At 48.6% G+C, this 14,856-nt stretch overlaps 1 protein-coding gene across 1 annotated transcript; it reads right to left on the reverse strand.

Annotated features, from left to right (window-relative positions):
- Positions 1 to 13,359: 13,359 nt before the first annotated feature.
- On the reverse strand, positions 13,360 to 14,342 carry LOC136514829 (transcription repressor OFP13-like). The gene has a single exon (XM_066508536.1). It carries the CDS (start codon positions 14,273 to 14,275, stop codon positions 13,469 to 13,471), a length of 807 nt encoding a protein of 268 aa, XP_066364633.1. The 5' UTR covers positions 14,276 to 14,342; the 3' UTR covers positions 13,360 to 13,468.
- Positions 14,343 to 14,856: the final 514 nt, after the last annotated feature.

Raw genomic sequence — 14,856 nt, forward strand, 5'->3', positions numbered from 1 at the left:
AAGATGCATCCACCCATGTTCACGCCGACTACTGAGCCTCTAGATGCGGAGTATTGGCTTCCTATTCTAGAGCAAAAGTTTTAGCTGCTCACTATGACTGAAGAACAGAAGGTGCACTTTGCAGCGCAATAGAGCACAACAGCTATTGGGTTCTGCCAGTGCATGGTGGGACACATTCAATGCCATACAGCCAGTGGACCACCGTGTGACTTGGCAGGAGTTTATCACCGCTTTTTGAGAGTGCTACATTCCCGCTGGTGTGCTGAATAGAAAATTAATGGAATTCCTAGACTTGAAGCAAGAGAGCTTGTCTATGATGGATTGTGTGAATAAGTTCAACCATCTGGCACAGTATGCTGGGACCCACATCAATACTGATGAGAAGAAGAGGGACCATTTCTATCATAGCCTCTCTTGCAGTTTGTAGAAGGAGCTGTACAGAGGGAACTACTAGACTTTTGGTGCTATGATAAATGCTACTATTGCCATGGAGGGACTTCATTGTGACTCTCAGGCCGAGTGGAAGCACAAGCGGTTGATCACTAGATCTTCTAGTCACCCCCATGCTTAGAAAGTATAGGTTGTTAGGCGGGTGCTCTATCAGTCTTCAAGTGGGTAGTCATTGCGTTAGCCTACAGCAGACCTACCAGACACCTCCCACTTAGTACCGTGCACCTACTCAGTAGGTGCAACCCAGCCTCAAGGACAACAAGTTCTGCCTCGTCAGGGGCAGGGGAACAAGCCGGGTGCTTGTTTCAAGTGTGGCAAGGAGGGCCACTATGCTTGGGATTGTCCACAAAACTAGCCTACACAGTCTTCCTAACCTTCAGCTTGCTCCTATCTAGTCAAGAGGACGATTATCAAGAAGTTCAGCTTATCATCCGTCTCTGATAGAGGGTCAGTCTTTATCTCTCGTTTTTGGGAGCAACTCCAGGAATGTCTTGGTACCTAGTCCCCTTAGAGTTCAGCTTATCATCCATAAACTGACGGCCAAACAGAAATGGTAAACCAAGTACTTGAGGATATGTTGAGAGCTTATACCATTTCTTTTCCTGAAAAGTGGGATGAATGCTTGATTCTAGCTGAGTTTCTTATAACAATAGCTATCAAGAAAGCATTCATAAGGCACCTTTTCAGGCCCTATATGGCAAGAAATGTAGAAGACCTCTTAACTAGGTTGAGGTGGGTGATCATGGATATTTTGGGCCTAATTTTATCAAAGAAACTCGAGAGCAAGTCAGTATTATTCAGAGCCATTTGAAGGTAGCTCAAAGCCATAAAAAACTTATGCGGACAAGCGAAGAAGGCCCTTGCATTTTGAAGTTGGTGATCATGTATATCTCAAAGTGTCACCCATGAGAGGGGTGCATCAATTTAGTGTCCGTGGGAAGCTAGCCCCTCGCTATGTTGGACCTTACAAGATTTTGACCCGATGTGGTTCTGCTGCCTACCGTATTCAGCTCCTGGATATTTTGTAGTAGTGCATAATATCTTCCATATTTCTCAGTTAAAGAAATGTTTGCGGGTCCTCGATAAAGTGGTGGAAATTGAAGGACTTCCTCTCTAGCCTGACTTGTCTTATATTGAGCATCCTATTAACATCTTAGATGAAAAAGAAAGAGTGACTAGAAATATTGTGGTGAAGTTTTATAAAGTTCAGTGGCAAAATCACTCGTAGGATGAAGCAACGTGAGAGCAAGAAAGCTATATCTTGAAGCATTATCCCCACCTTCTTTCTAGTTCACCAAGGTAATTGTTTAAATCAGAATTTATTTCTTATCTCTTTTCCCACACTAGGCACATGAAATCTGGGGACGAGATTTTGTTTAAGGGGGTAGATTTGTAACACCCTCAGTGTTACACCATAAATCATTTACTAAAATATGTCATGAGCATCATGTTTATGTGTTAATGTATGTGATAAAGTGTGTAGATCAATTTCTGTAAGTCGAAACGATCAACAAAAATGCAAAATGAAAGTTGATTCGATAGTCATGTTATACCACTTAGGGTTTAAAACCAATTTTTATTAAATAAAAATGCTATAGAACATATAAGTGATACTTAAATAAAGTTTGAAGTACAAACCTTGTAGATGACAATGAAATACTTACGGTCAGAAATGATATTACTAGCTAATATTTCCACTAGCTTAGAAATAACAAATGGAAATCAAATTCAGCTCAAAACTTAGAAATTTTTAAGTCCGCCAATAGTTAGACACTGCTATGTTTAGCAATTTATTATGAGAGATTGGGTTAAGGAGTGGTATAGCATTATAGCTCGATTTGGTGTTCTCATGTGCCATCTTGAGCATGGTGAAGATGATTTAGGTCATAAGCAACCGTTTGGTCGTGTTGAATGCTTTAAAATTTGTGCGTGTCACTGTCTCGGGTTGGTTGGCGCCGGGTGCATGGTCACCGTGTGGCCTTGTCATGCCACACACATGGCCACATCCCACACGTTCAACCGTGCCGCTGCGCTTGGCCGAGGCCGGCCGCAGCGAGCGGCTAGCCCCGCGCCTCCTGGTCTACTTCATGCTGCGCTGCGCTACCATCGTGTCCGCCACTATCAATGCTCCTCACATCGCGATGCTGTTGCTGCCATCACATCATCATTGTATCCATGCTAGTCTACTACACCCTCTACGCTATTGCCACCCCTATGCGTGTCATCTCAGCCGCACGCACGTGGGCGAGCCAGCATCGCCATGCCATTTGTGGCACTATGGCGCGTAGGACACGCTGGTCAAATGCATGCACACGTGTTCCATAGCGCTGGCGCATGGGCCTCCTGAGATCGCCGCTCATGTCCTACCAAGGCATGGAGAGCTGAGCCCACCTACCACGTTGTCTCTCTCTTTCCCTCTTTCTCCCTCTGTTTCCGCCGCTGTTGCATCATCTCATGGTGAAGCCAGAGAGCGAGCACCTATCATCAATTCCTCATGCTCATATCTCTGCCTTCACACCCCCTCTCCAGCCGACCCCACCCCACCTTGACTTGCCTGAACACCATCGCCATTGACGCAGGGTGCCCGCCGTCATGGATAGGTCCCTCTATGGCGTCCCGGCTCATACAACTACCGCCCATCATCTCATGTCGAACCCTAGGTGAGTGTTGGCCTCGTAGATAGGTCAGTGGGGGTCTTGTGTGGCTGGCATAAGCGCCAGTGTCACCGCTGCCACGCCAGAGCATGCGGTATCGATAGAATATCATTGACAGTCCTCCAAGGGGTATCCCATGAAGGTAGATTGATCAGTAGAGATACATATAATCAAGAACAAGAAGGCAATAGAGACACATGAGTTAGACAGGTTTAGGCCATCAGTATGATGTAATACTCTACTCCTGTGGTCTGTTGGATTGTATTGGCTATCGTATGATATTACGTGCGTTTGGAGGGGGTCCCTACCTACCTTATATAGTTTAGGGGGCAGAGTTACAAGTCGGTTAGATCTAGGAGATAACCAGAAAGTAATCACATATTACAGGAATCATGGGATCATACGTATCCTAACCGATCTTGTAGTATCTTCAGGATATCTTCCCGATGTCTTACGGGATGCACCGAGCAGCGTCGTGCCCCGTAAGGCTTCGTCTTGTGGGCTGGGCCACCCTAGGGGCGCAACCCATGTGGTCTACCTTAGGTATCTGGGGTCGTACCCCCCACACGCAGGGATGGCTGAGGACCTTGCCGTTGAAAAGAGGAGAAAGATCTGAGGGTTCCGTTGTAAAGTCGCTCTCTATAGAAATAGTAACATGGACTATGGGCTATTTTGCTCATAGTCTAGGGGTGTTTTTGCAATAGTGCCGGTGCACGAGCTTCCTCGCTGTGGGCTGCTGCGCGCACACGTTGCACCGCGTGGGCCGCATTGGGCCGAATTGAGTTTATCTTATTCGTGGAGAATAGAAATATCTTATTCGTGGAGAATAGAATAGAAATAGCTTTTCTTATTCGTGGTAAATCATATAAAATCATGTAGGTATCTAAAAATTGTGAAACTAATTTTGTTAGTTCCTAAAATTATGCTCTATTTGTTGGTGTATTTTGTTGATATGTATATTTGTTGTTACTAAGAACTATTAAATCATTTGAGAGTGCTTAATATTATTAGGTTAAATATTGTAGGAATTTTTGTGGCAATATAATGATAGCTGTAGCTTTGAAAATTCTACAGTAGCTTCATGGTATTATTATGTGCTGATTGTAATTTTTGTAGCTTTAGAATAGACTTAACATAAGGGTAGTTAAATGCTCTTTGTTTCAAATATACATTAAATCATTAGTATAAATAAAGATATATCCTTCATTTGTAAAGCTAGATGTTTGTTAGTTGAACCCAACATTTTACTTGATGAAGATGATAGTTAGCTTAGTATCTTAGTCATTAGAGCTAGCTTAGTAGTTTACCTTATGTATTCTTAATTTAGGTGCTGCTGCTGCTAAAATACTAAGTGTTGCATCATCATCGCATACATGTAGAGAATGAGTTGGCGGAGATCATGACCATCGGAGATCATGAGTTCGATGAGGTGATCGAGGAGTATGAGGAGAAGATCCTTATGCAGGAGGAGGCCCCAAAGCCGCCACTGACTGACTGAGCTAACACCGCGCCTGCCCAAGGCAAGCCCCGGTACATAACCCTTATTTTAAATGATCACTGGATATATATATGTGATGTGCATTTATGTTATAGGATTTATATTGAAACTACATGCATAGATATACCTACCCAAGAGTCCTACTAGCATAGGTCGAGTAGCTGCTATGCTTAGGTTATCTGTAGCGTGAGTAACCTACCGTTACTCACAATAGGTGATTGTTATTATCACACTCATGATAAAATGGTGAAACGAAATGGTGACCATGTAGGGATATGGTACGTCTATTAGTGGGTGTAAGAGGTTGTATCCCACGGCCAACAGGGCATAGCTTGGTTACACTGTTTTCCCTATCCGTGTCGGTTAAGGACTAGTCATTGCATTAGATTCTTATCGTGGGTCCTGGCTCTTTCTAGGCCGACTGATTGGAGATTGGGATAGTGGAGGTCTAAGCACCACACTGAGTCCGGGACTCAGGAGTGGGGGCTTGGAGTCCTAGTTTGGACGGGCATTTGGACCCTTTGATAGGAGAGTGGTGAGTTGGTCCTGCTTGTGCCTGGGGTACAAGCAGGGCGTGTGTTTCGGGGTACCCCGCTAGGCTACATTGATTCACGAATCGCCATATAACATGGTACGGTTTGTCTATGATCTAGCACCGTAGTAAGAACTGAAAGATGAAAGATGGTGAATTGGATCTGATTGCTCAACTCTTGCTTGAAAGTAGAACATGTGCTTACATAGAATGGCTAGATAAATGAACTAATCATGACCGCTAATAAGAACATCCATAAGGATTCACTACTAGTAAGGCTTTTCGTAAAAAGAAAACCCAACAAACCCTAAAGCTTATCATATCCTTTAGAGTCGGGAAGTTATTCCCACTAGTCTGGTAAGTCTTGCGAGTATATTGCGTACTCAAGGTTTATTTACCCCTGTTGCAGGTGCAGCTTAAGGAGTAGCTGTTGAGTGGAAGATTCTTCTGGTGGGCACAGACAGATCCTTATATCCTTGAGGAGTAGTTTATTTTAGTTCCACTGTTTAAATTTCACACTCTGAACTTGGTATTGTAATAATATATTTCTAAGAACTCTTGATGTATGAAATAGACTAAGTATTGTAAACTCGTTCTCATTATTGGATACTGGAGGAAAAACGTGGCTTGTTCGAGTTCTCCCTTGGGATGTGCTCGACGAAACCGTCCGATGTAGCTTGCTTTCGGGGTGCTTAGTGTCTAGTGAAAGACAAGCGCCTCCCAAGGTGTGTTATTTTGGGCAGTTCTGCCACACAAGGCGACGCTGCGTGGGCACTCGTGTCCCACGGCCGTTAGGGCAGCTGTCCTACGCCGATGGCACCGCTTCCCCTATGCAGGCACCGGATGGGTTCCCTCCACTACGCTCTGCGCCGTGACCAGAGCCCCTTCTGGCGGTGAAGGCATGGCTTGGAGAACCTTGCGAGAAGCATCCAGGTACAACGAGCGTGTGGTAGAGGAAGCGAGTTCATCGTCAGAGCTACCCGCACCGGGGTCTTTCTCCCAAAGCTAGAACTTACTCCTACTAGGTACCCGACGGGCAAGGAAGAAGGGGGGGGGGACATACGCAGAGAGGGAGGACGGCGAGGGCCTGCCTGAGTGTGCCGCATCCTCCTCATCGTCCTTGTCATCCAGGACGTCCTCGACGACGACCAGCGTCTCGTCCACCAACCCTCCAACCATGACGGGCATGGAGATGGGTTTGGGCTCGGAGGGGGTGGCACCCAGCGACGGCGGTGTCTCTAGTGTTGAGGGAGCCTGCAGCGGATGGGGAGCCCTAGATCTGGACGCCGCGGAGGCAGATCCTCCCTCGCCAGCGCTATGGTAGCCGGTGTCATCGTCGTAGGAGGCAGGGGCCACCGAGGCCTGGACGCCAACCGTCGGTGACGGTGACGACAAGTAGGAGGCTATAGAGTCGAATCCTACGGGGGCCGTGCTAGGGTCGCCAAGACCGTCAGAGGAGGTGGGGCGCTCTTTGGCCACGGCGACAGCGGAGTCCGGCCCTAGTGACGGGGGAGGCTGGGGCGCGCCCGATCTAGGCCCCTCGGCCAAACAGCCGGGGCGACGGTGGTGGCCCCCCGATAAGAGGTGGCCTTCAATCTCCACATCTTCCAGGGTGCGCTTCTCTTTATCTTCAGCGGTTGCGTCTTCTGGTTTCTCGCTGGCAGAGGTGGCCAGAGGATTGATGGCGGGTCTGCCTCCATCTGCATCGGAGCTTGGTCGCTGAATCCTGATCTTGTTCAAATCTTCTGCCAAATCGGGCAGCAACACCCTACACTGCGCCTGAAGCTCGCTGTCGATCACAGTTGCGCTTGCCAGAAGGAGATTGGGACCCTGTGGTGCCCCTCTGGGTGAGGACGCCAGCTACTGTTGTTTGGCTGCAGCTGCTTCGAGTCCGCCAGAACTTGAATGCGGCACGGACTGCGCCCCATCAATGCGAAGATCGAGCGCTGGGGTGAGTGGATCTGGTGTTTGATGGCTGAGGGAGGCAGCGGATGGGGCGGATCTGGGCTGGGATGGTTCCGGCGAGGGGAGGACGAGGAAGGGGAGGAGCGGGTCAGGAGGTGGGTCGGGGTCTTCCATCCTTGTGATGATTTTCGAGTTGTCAATGTAATACTCCCCTGGTGGTTAATTTAGCGATAGTGATATCCGGCCTATCACTATTGATTTGTGGCTCTAACCGGCTATGACATTTCACTACTAGTTTGTAGCTTAAACTAGCAATAATATCTATCTTCACTGTCCGTTTGAAAGGATCCCCAATCGTTGTGTGGATTCTAGGCTTATGACTCGGCAGTGAACGGTAATTACTATCAGCTACAACATAACCTGCGGTGATAGTCCTATATTGGTTGTCTATTCTGCAGTAGTGCCACCACATATTTCCCCCTTCCTAATATTAAAAAGCATTCATATATTCTACAATGTGACATATAAATACACTTTAGTTATTTGTATTTTCTGAAAAAGTAGGTCGCATTTTGTGTTCCTCGCTAGGGTCTAAAATTCGACATGGGGCCTGGAGAGCGACAAATGGTGAGCCCACGCACATGGAACGGGGGACGAAAGAAGTGCGTGACAGCGCGTGAGGACTCGCTGCTGAATCGGATCTGAATTTTGGACGACTCGTGCGAAGCTCGGACGCCTCACGCGCGGAACATGAATATTTTCGGTCTGGCCTAACCAACTTTCAATGCGTTCGATTGAAGCATACTAGCTAGTCAATCATATGCAACTAGACAGGTACCCATCTTAAGCTAGCAGAATATTTCGCTGTTTGAACCGGCAGACGAGGGGAACTACCGAGCTTCAACCCCGTCTGAGCCGTCTCCGGCCCACAGCAAACAACACCGGAAGAACGGACGAGTACATGCGCATTACATCCGAAGGTCGAGCTACAAATACATGAGGCAATCGTGCCAACACCTCAAAAGAGGAAAACGATACCCGCACCCACAGAAAAATAAATAAAAAACAGTGATAAAAGCTAAATTTTCACTATATTTATACCTCATTTCACAAAACCTTATACTCAGTTACTCAAGAGGCAAGCACATCTGCTCTGATTTGCTTTTGCTCCGCCCAGACCGTTACTGACAACATCCAGCCTGTTCGCTGAGCTGATAAGCTCAGCTAATACTAATTCGTTGTGAGAGAAAAATACTGTACCACAACTGATAAGCCCGAACTAAAAGTTAACAAGCGAACAGACTGACCGTCGGTAGTGAGCAGGCAAGCAGGGCTTTGGCCACGGGCACCACCGGCACAGTGCACGATCTGTCCCCATATCCCGGTCGCCGACCCACGCTTTATTTGTACCGGGCCGAGCCCGTACAGGGACACGACGATCACACGACACGACTTGCCGTGCCGGGCCCGTACGTACTGCCCGGTTATTGTACGTGTGCCGGCCGGTCTGTACTTCTTTGACGGCTCCAAACTGTGTCTGTTTTGGAACTGAACGTACGCTGCCTGATCAATAGATCACCACCCAACGAATTGCCTTTACAATAAGCAAAAGAGAGAATGCCGCTCTATTTAACATGTAAATCGATTGTTTTAATAAGCAGGAATTAGTTTTCAACTTCGTCTGCTTTGAGATCCATGGATAGAATGACAGATCCAACATTGCGGCGGATGGGGGTATGTAGGGCTCGTCCGATCCGCTCGAGCCTCTCTCCTGCATCTCAAACTACGGAAAAAGTGAAATAATTCATTGAGTTGTTGTCCAGGTCCATTCCTAGTAGAAACCTATGTACTTTGTATAAACTCCACCCATGTAGGGGCAAGTATTAAGTGATTTATTGATGGATGTTTGACATATATTAAGTTGAAATCTTAACGTGAGCTATACTTTCTAAAAATCTGATATATATACCTTCAATTATTTTTTAATCATTAATGAAAGCAATGATAATTATAGGAATCAAATGTAAGGGTATTTTAGGATTTTTGTAATGACGCATTTATGTATTTAGATGCAGGTTAAGAGGTTACTTGAGCTAATAATTTTTAACAATAGCAAAGGTAGGAAATGTAGATGCAGATTTATGTAGTTTCTTTGTACAATGTCGTTTTTCATAATGACATAGGTGCATAATTATTATGAAGATTTAGGAGGTTAAGTTAAATTATTTTTTTATTATAACGGCATAGGTCAGCAATTGAGATATAGATCTAGGGGTTACTTAATTTATATTATTCATATTGGCGTTGGTGGTTAACAATATTTTTAAGATATAATAGATCTATATATTTCTCGAGCTCTTTTACAGTGGTTAATAATTTATTGTTATCAATGATAATTAGATTCTACCTATTTTATTTGCTAATATCCTATGTGTTGGGTTCATAAACCCGGGGTCCCTAATGGGCCTGCTTCCCAGCAAAAAGCTCAGCCCGGCAGATGACGTTGCGGACGACGCGCAACTTCTGGGCCGGCCCAGATACCTAACGACAGGTCGGAAGAATGATCCAGTCTCCGACTCCGACCCGCCTCTCCGACCGGAAGGCCTGGCCAAGGAGGGCGACGCTCGCTTCTGACTCCGACCTGCCTCTCCGACTGGAAGGCCTGGCCAAGGAGGGGCAACGCTCGCTTCCGACTCCAACCCGTGTTACCGACCAAGAACACACCAAACCTCTACCTACGGCTTTTTCTCTGACCAGCGCGGTCGGAGCTGACTGAGAATGACCGAACGGGGACACCAGCTCGGTGAGGACCTGAGAAATCAGGCAGAGTAGATAAGGTAAGGCGCATAAGTCAACCGCAATACCAAGGACCGTACCCTGCACACCTGCAGGACAGTACTATCAGGCCATGCCAGAAGGGTGCTTTGCAACCTTGCAGACATGTTAGGACACGAACAATGTTGTGGGCGCCGACATTTGTCCTACAGTATGGTAGGCGCTGACATTTGCCATACCAGAAGAACACGATGGAACCAACCACATGCATCAAGGCGTCAACAGTATTGTAGGCGCCGACAAACTATCTCGTACCGACGGCGTGGTCAACAAGACTAGGTAGCACACACTCACTCTCTCTCACTTGTAAGGTCGTCCCCTTCATCTATAAAAAGGGATGCGCCCTCTCCCAAAAAAAGATTCGATTCGACGAACAACAGACAACACACGGATCATTCCGACTCACTCTCTACTAGCTTTAGACATTCTAAAGCTACACAGAGCATACGTTTCAATACTTAGCGCACGTAGGAGCTCCTGTCACTCTCGGCCCTTCGGTCCAGAGTCCGACCGGAGCTCTGATACCCCCATCTTATTCCCACTCGTTTATAACCCCACAACAAACTTCGAGTACCTAGGCTCAGGAATAAAGTCACCGACCGACTCAAATTGGACGTAGGGCACGTTGCCTGAACCAGTATAAACCCTGTGTCATTGAGTGCTAGGCCACATCCGATCACAACGTATGGTAAAACGACAAATATTTACTAGTTGAACACTTTTCGCCCCGATACTATGATTTTTTTTCTAGCATATCTCATGGAATCAACGTAGGGCTTCAAAAGGAATATTTAGTTACTATAAGGGCCGATTGCTAGGACTTCTGTCCTAGCTTCACAAAGCTATTTTAAGTACAAACAGACTCTGATGAGACTACTTCTCTCTAAAAGCTGTTTTCCAGCTCCTCTCACAGGCACAGTTCCCCGGTGAAGTTGGATGAAGCTAAAAATATTAGCTTCTACTAGCCCTCTCTGCTATCTTCCCTGAGAAGTTGTTTTACCAAACGTTTAAGAAAACAGATTCAGCTCTACAGGTGAAGCTGCTTTTGGAGCCAAAGTTAACAAAAGTTGATTCACTAATGAAGTTGAGTTGTACCAAACAAACATCGTAAGGATTTTTACGGTCTATTGTGGGTAGGTTAGAGCTTTTAACAGACACAAAGTTATAAAGACCTGGAGGGAGACAACAGCTCGTGGATTAAGCTATACTCCCTCCGTCCTAAAGTAAGTGTCGTTATGAGATGCGTATTGGTCAAACTTCATCAACCTTGACTATGTTTATAAAAAATATTAGCAACATTTATATCTTCAAATAAGTTTATTGTGAAAATGTATTCAAAACTGTTCATCTAATTATGCACCATAAATATTAACATTTTCTTATATATATTTGGTCAAAATTAAAAATATTTGACTTCTCGGAAATGAGAATAACAATTATTTTGGAATAGAGGGAATAATGTTTAGGTCATAATTGGATTTGTATTGGAATCAAACGCGGCTTAATACATTCCACGATTCGTAGGAGTGGAGGTATATTATTCGTATACTTGCACACAACATGCCTGCTGTCTAGTAATTCTCAAAAAAACATGCCTGTCTAGTAGCGTGCAGCATGCAATGCAAACTTTTCAGTTGCAGTGTCCCTATACCATGCTCCCTACACGGTCAGTGAAGTGGCACTGCCTGGAAACGAACAAGTGGGCCTACGGAGTGCTATATTATCATCAAAACACATGGTCCACCGTCCACGGGTGCGCCAAAGATCGGGTTGCACTGTGGATGTGGTGCCGCCATTTCCAAACAATCGAGCTCTCAAACTATTTAAGGGCGCCGGGACAAGACCGGCCAGCTGCCACACGGTGGGACCCCGTCTCTGCGCCATGCAGTCATGCAGATATTAGCAGCCGCCCTATGTATGCATCCTCAAGACAAGAACTACCGGCCGTCAAACGCGATCACTTGACCTGAAAACTCAGCAGGCTAGGGCGACGTACCAGGCGGTTTGCAACGGTTACCCACTACTGGTTCGTCGTCTTCGTCTGGATCGCCTGCTGTGGTCCTCGGCGTGGCAGCACATATAAGCCAATCGAGCCGTAGTAGATTCATCCAATCTCAAGAGATTAGCTAGCGCGAGAACTACGTGTCGTGCTTGATTCCGCGCCGTCACGAGCCTAGGAACTAGCGGAGTGTTTGGATTGCATCACGGACCCATTCTGGAGCCTACGGAGTCGTTTGGATTGCGGCACAGGATGAACTCGTCCGGCATCAAGCAGTTACCATGCATCGTAGCTTAAATCTCGGAATGAACTCGTCCGTCACGAAACCGACGGGCCACCACGTCCGGAGAACCAAACAGACTGTAGGAATAGTAACCAACACAAACCCATAAAAGAGCACCGTACCTGCGGCCGGCTCAGCAGTGCGCATAGCTAGCGTCGCGAGCGAGCTACGCGCCGGCGGACTCCAACTGGGCCGTGCGCGTACGCCAGGTCGCCAGCGGCCAGCCAGCCCGTGGCTGGGGCTGCGCGGGCGCGGCTTCGCTGTCGCATCAACGTCGACCGAGGCCCTGCCGCGAACGCTCGACTTGTACGTTCTCCTGTTCCGCCGATGCCGAATTGCCGATCGATCTCGGCGGCACGTGCACGCCCGGGGACCAACCATGCATGGCCATGGCCTCCCAGGCAGGCAGCCAGTGTCCAACCGGCGCCCCGCGGCCAAAATCGCTAGATCCCGCGGCGTCCCGCCGATAAGGCCGGCCGGCGTCCCTGTTCTCCGATCCCATACAGTACAGATCACGGACTCGGCGCGCGCACCCCCGTCCCCTTCTGTGTACGCGGAGCTGTTCATTCGCCGCCCGCCCGCCAGCCCGGGTACGTCCGCCGCGCCTGGTCGATGCAGTGCAGGCTCAAAAATGCGCGCGATAAGAGGTGTATATTCTTCTCCCGTGGCGCATCTCTGTGAAGGTACCGGCGTCACGTCGACCTCATCGTTGTCATTGTTAGCCTGTTAGGGGTTGGGTCGGCAAGTTGTATACGTACGTACCGGTAGTTACCTCAGCTACAGGTACGTGGCTCGCTGCAAATGTACTAGTAGCTGTCTGCTGATCGATCAATCTACCAAGGACACCGGAACAAGCCACGACGAACCGTGGACCAAGCCTGTTTAGGCATTATCCATGACTTAATCATGGACTACTACGACACCTTAGAATAAGACAGGCTAAACAATACTCGGTTGTTTCCCAGATAAGACAAAGGCTAAACAATACTCGGTTGGGCGCACAGCACTGGATTCGATTTCTACAACAAATCTAGCCTCCCCCTCTTTTTCTGCAAGTCCGGCGAGGCGAGGAGGAAGATGAACAGTGAATGAGAGAAAAATCGAGTGCCCAGCACTGGGTCGTTGCGTAGACAGACTCTAAAATAATCAACCTGGATCAGGTACTACTAAAGTTCACCAAACACACACAAAGAGAAAAAAAAACGAACACTCGCTCACACAGACGGTTGCTGGTACACGAGTACCTGCATGATACACATGCCGAAGCTACTGAGACAATGCAAGCCACAGGCGTCCGGCCGGCTGGTTTGATTTACCTTAGACCGAAGGAGAAATGGCCGCCGGCGCTGCTGCTCTCGGCCGGCTCGCTACTGCTGGCGAATGTGAAAGAAGAGACGCCGGAGGAGCTGCAGGCGCAGGCGCAGGCGGAGGCGGAGGCCGCGGCCATGGTGACGACGAGGTCGACAAACGCGGTGACGATGGCGGGGTGGGTGTGCCTGCCATTGGCGCCGAGGTACCATGCCAGCATCCTCTCGAGCCACTCCCAGTCGCCCATGCCGTGCGCGGCCACCATCTCCTCCATGGCAGCCCGGAAGTCGTGGTACGGGTCGGTGGAGTCGAACGCCACCGCCACGCTGTCGCCGAAGGACGAGGACGTCGCCGCCGCGGCCGCCTCGGCCTTGGCGGAGGCGGCGGCTCGCGAACGCAGGGCAGGACGCGCCGGAGGCTTCCTCTCGAGGATGGAGCTGGAGGGCCCGTGAGGCTCGAAGAGGAGGCGGTCGTCGGAGCGGAGTCCCCGGACGATGGCGTCCGCGATGTCGTCGGCCGCCGCAGAAGCCTCCGACTCGGTGGACTGGCTCTCGGACGCGCAGTCGTCGGCGTGGTGCGTCGTCCGCGCGGAGGAGTTGGCGAAGGACGACTCCCCGGAGTCCAGGAAGAGGGATGTGATGGTCTTGGCGGTGGCGGATGGGGTCCGAAAGTACTGGGTCGTCGTCCTTGGGTTCTTGCAAGAGGGCCACATCCATGCCGGTGGAGCGGCTGTCGGCGGTGACGGTGGCGGGGTGTCCTGGGCTGAGTTAGTGGTGTAGAAGAGGGAGCTGAAGGGTAGCCCCCTCACCATTTGCGTCAGCTCTGATGTCAACAGCGACGTGTGCAGCAGTGGCGCTGGCGCGAGTAGGAGCAAGCCGGGGGAGAAAGAGGTCTGCTGGGGGCTTTGGGGCGGATGACTAGTTTTCAAATAGAGGGATTTATTATGGTCGGAACTGCGCTGTGAGTCGTCACCAGGTTCTAGGATTCATTTATGCAAAAATTTTGGAGGCCACCGTAATAGACGAAATTTGAAAATTTTGGACCGGTATTCACTCCAGTTGACCGGTCAAACAAATCAAATTTGAGTAAATTTAAACAAAATTTGTCCCAAACAGCAAGACATGGCAGTGGGCATGGAGGGGGCATGTGCGGTGTCTTCTAGGAACGTGAGCCGTTTTTTTTAATTTTAACATTTTTTTAATATAATTTTAAATCTAACACTGTCGGTTTTTTAAAACTAACACTTTTAGCCGCGCCTATTGCCCTGGCGCGACCAAATGCCTGTGCCGCGCCATGCATGGTGGCGTGGTAGAGGGCTGACGTGGCGTGGGGTGGCCGGGGGGCCGCTGACGTGGCGGGTCCTGCCGCGCCACCGACCCTGGCGCGGCAGTG

The sequence above is a fragment of the Miscanthus floridulus genome, chromosome 17 (genome assembly GCF_019320115.1).
Source record: "Miscanthus floridulus cultivar M001 chromosome 17, ASM1932011v1, whole genome shotgun sequence".
Taxonomy (NCBI): domain Eukaryota; kingdom Viridiplantae; phylum Streptophyta; class Magnoliopsida; order Poales; family Poaceae; genus Miscanthus; species Miscanthus floridulus.

What these genes read in the sequence shown, in the direction of transcription:
- LOC136514829 (XM_066508536.1), bottom strand. Translation starts at nt 14,275, where the DNA reads ATGGTGAGGGGGCTACCCTTCAGCTCCCTCTTCTACACCACTAACTCA.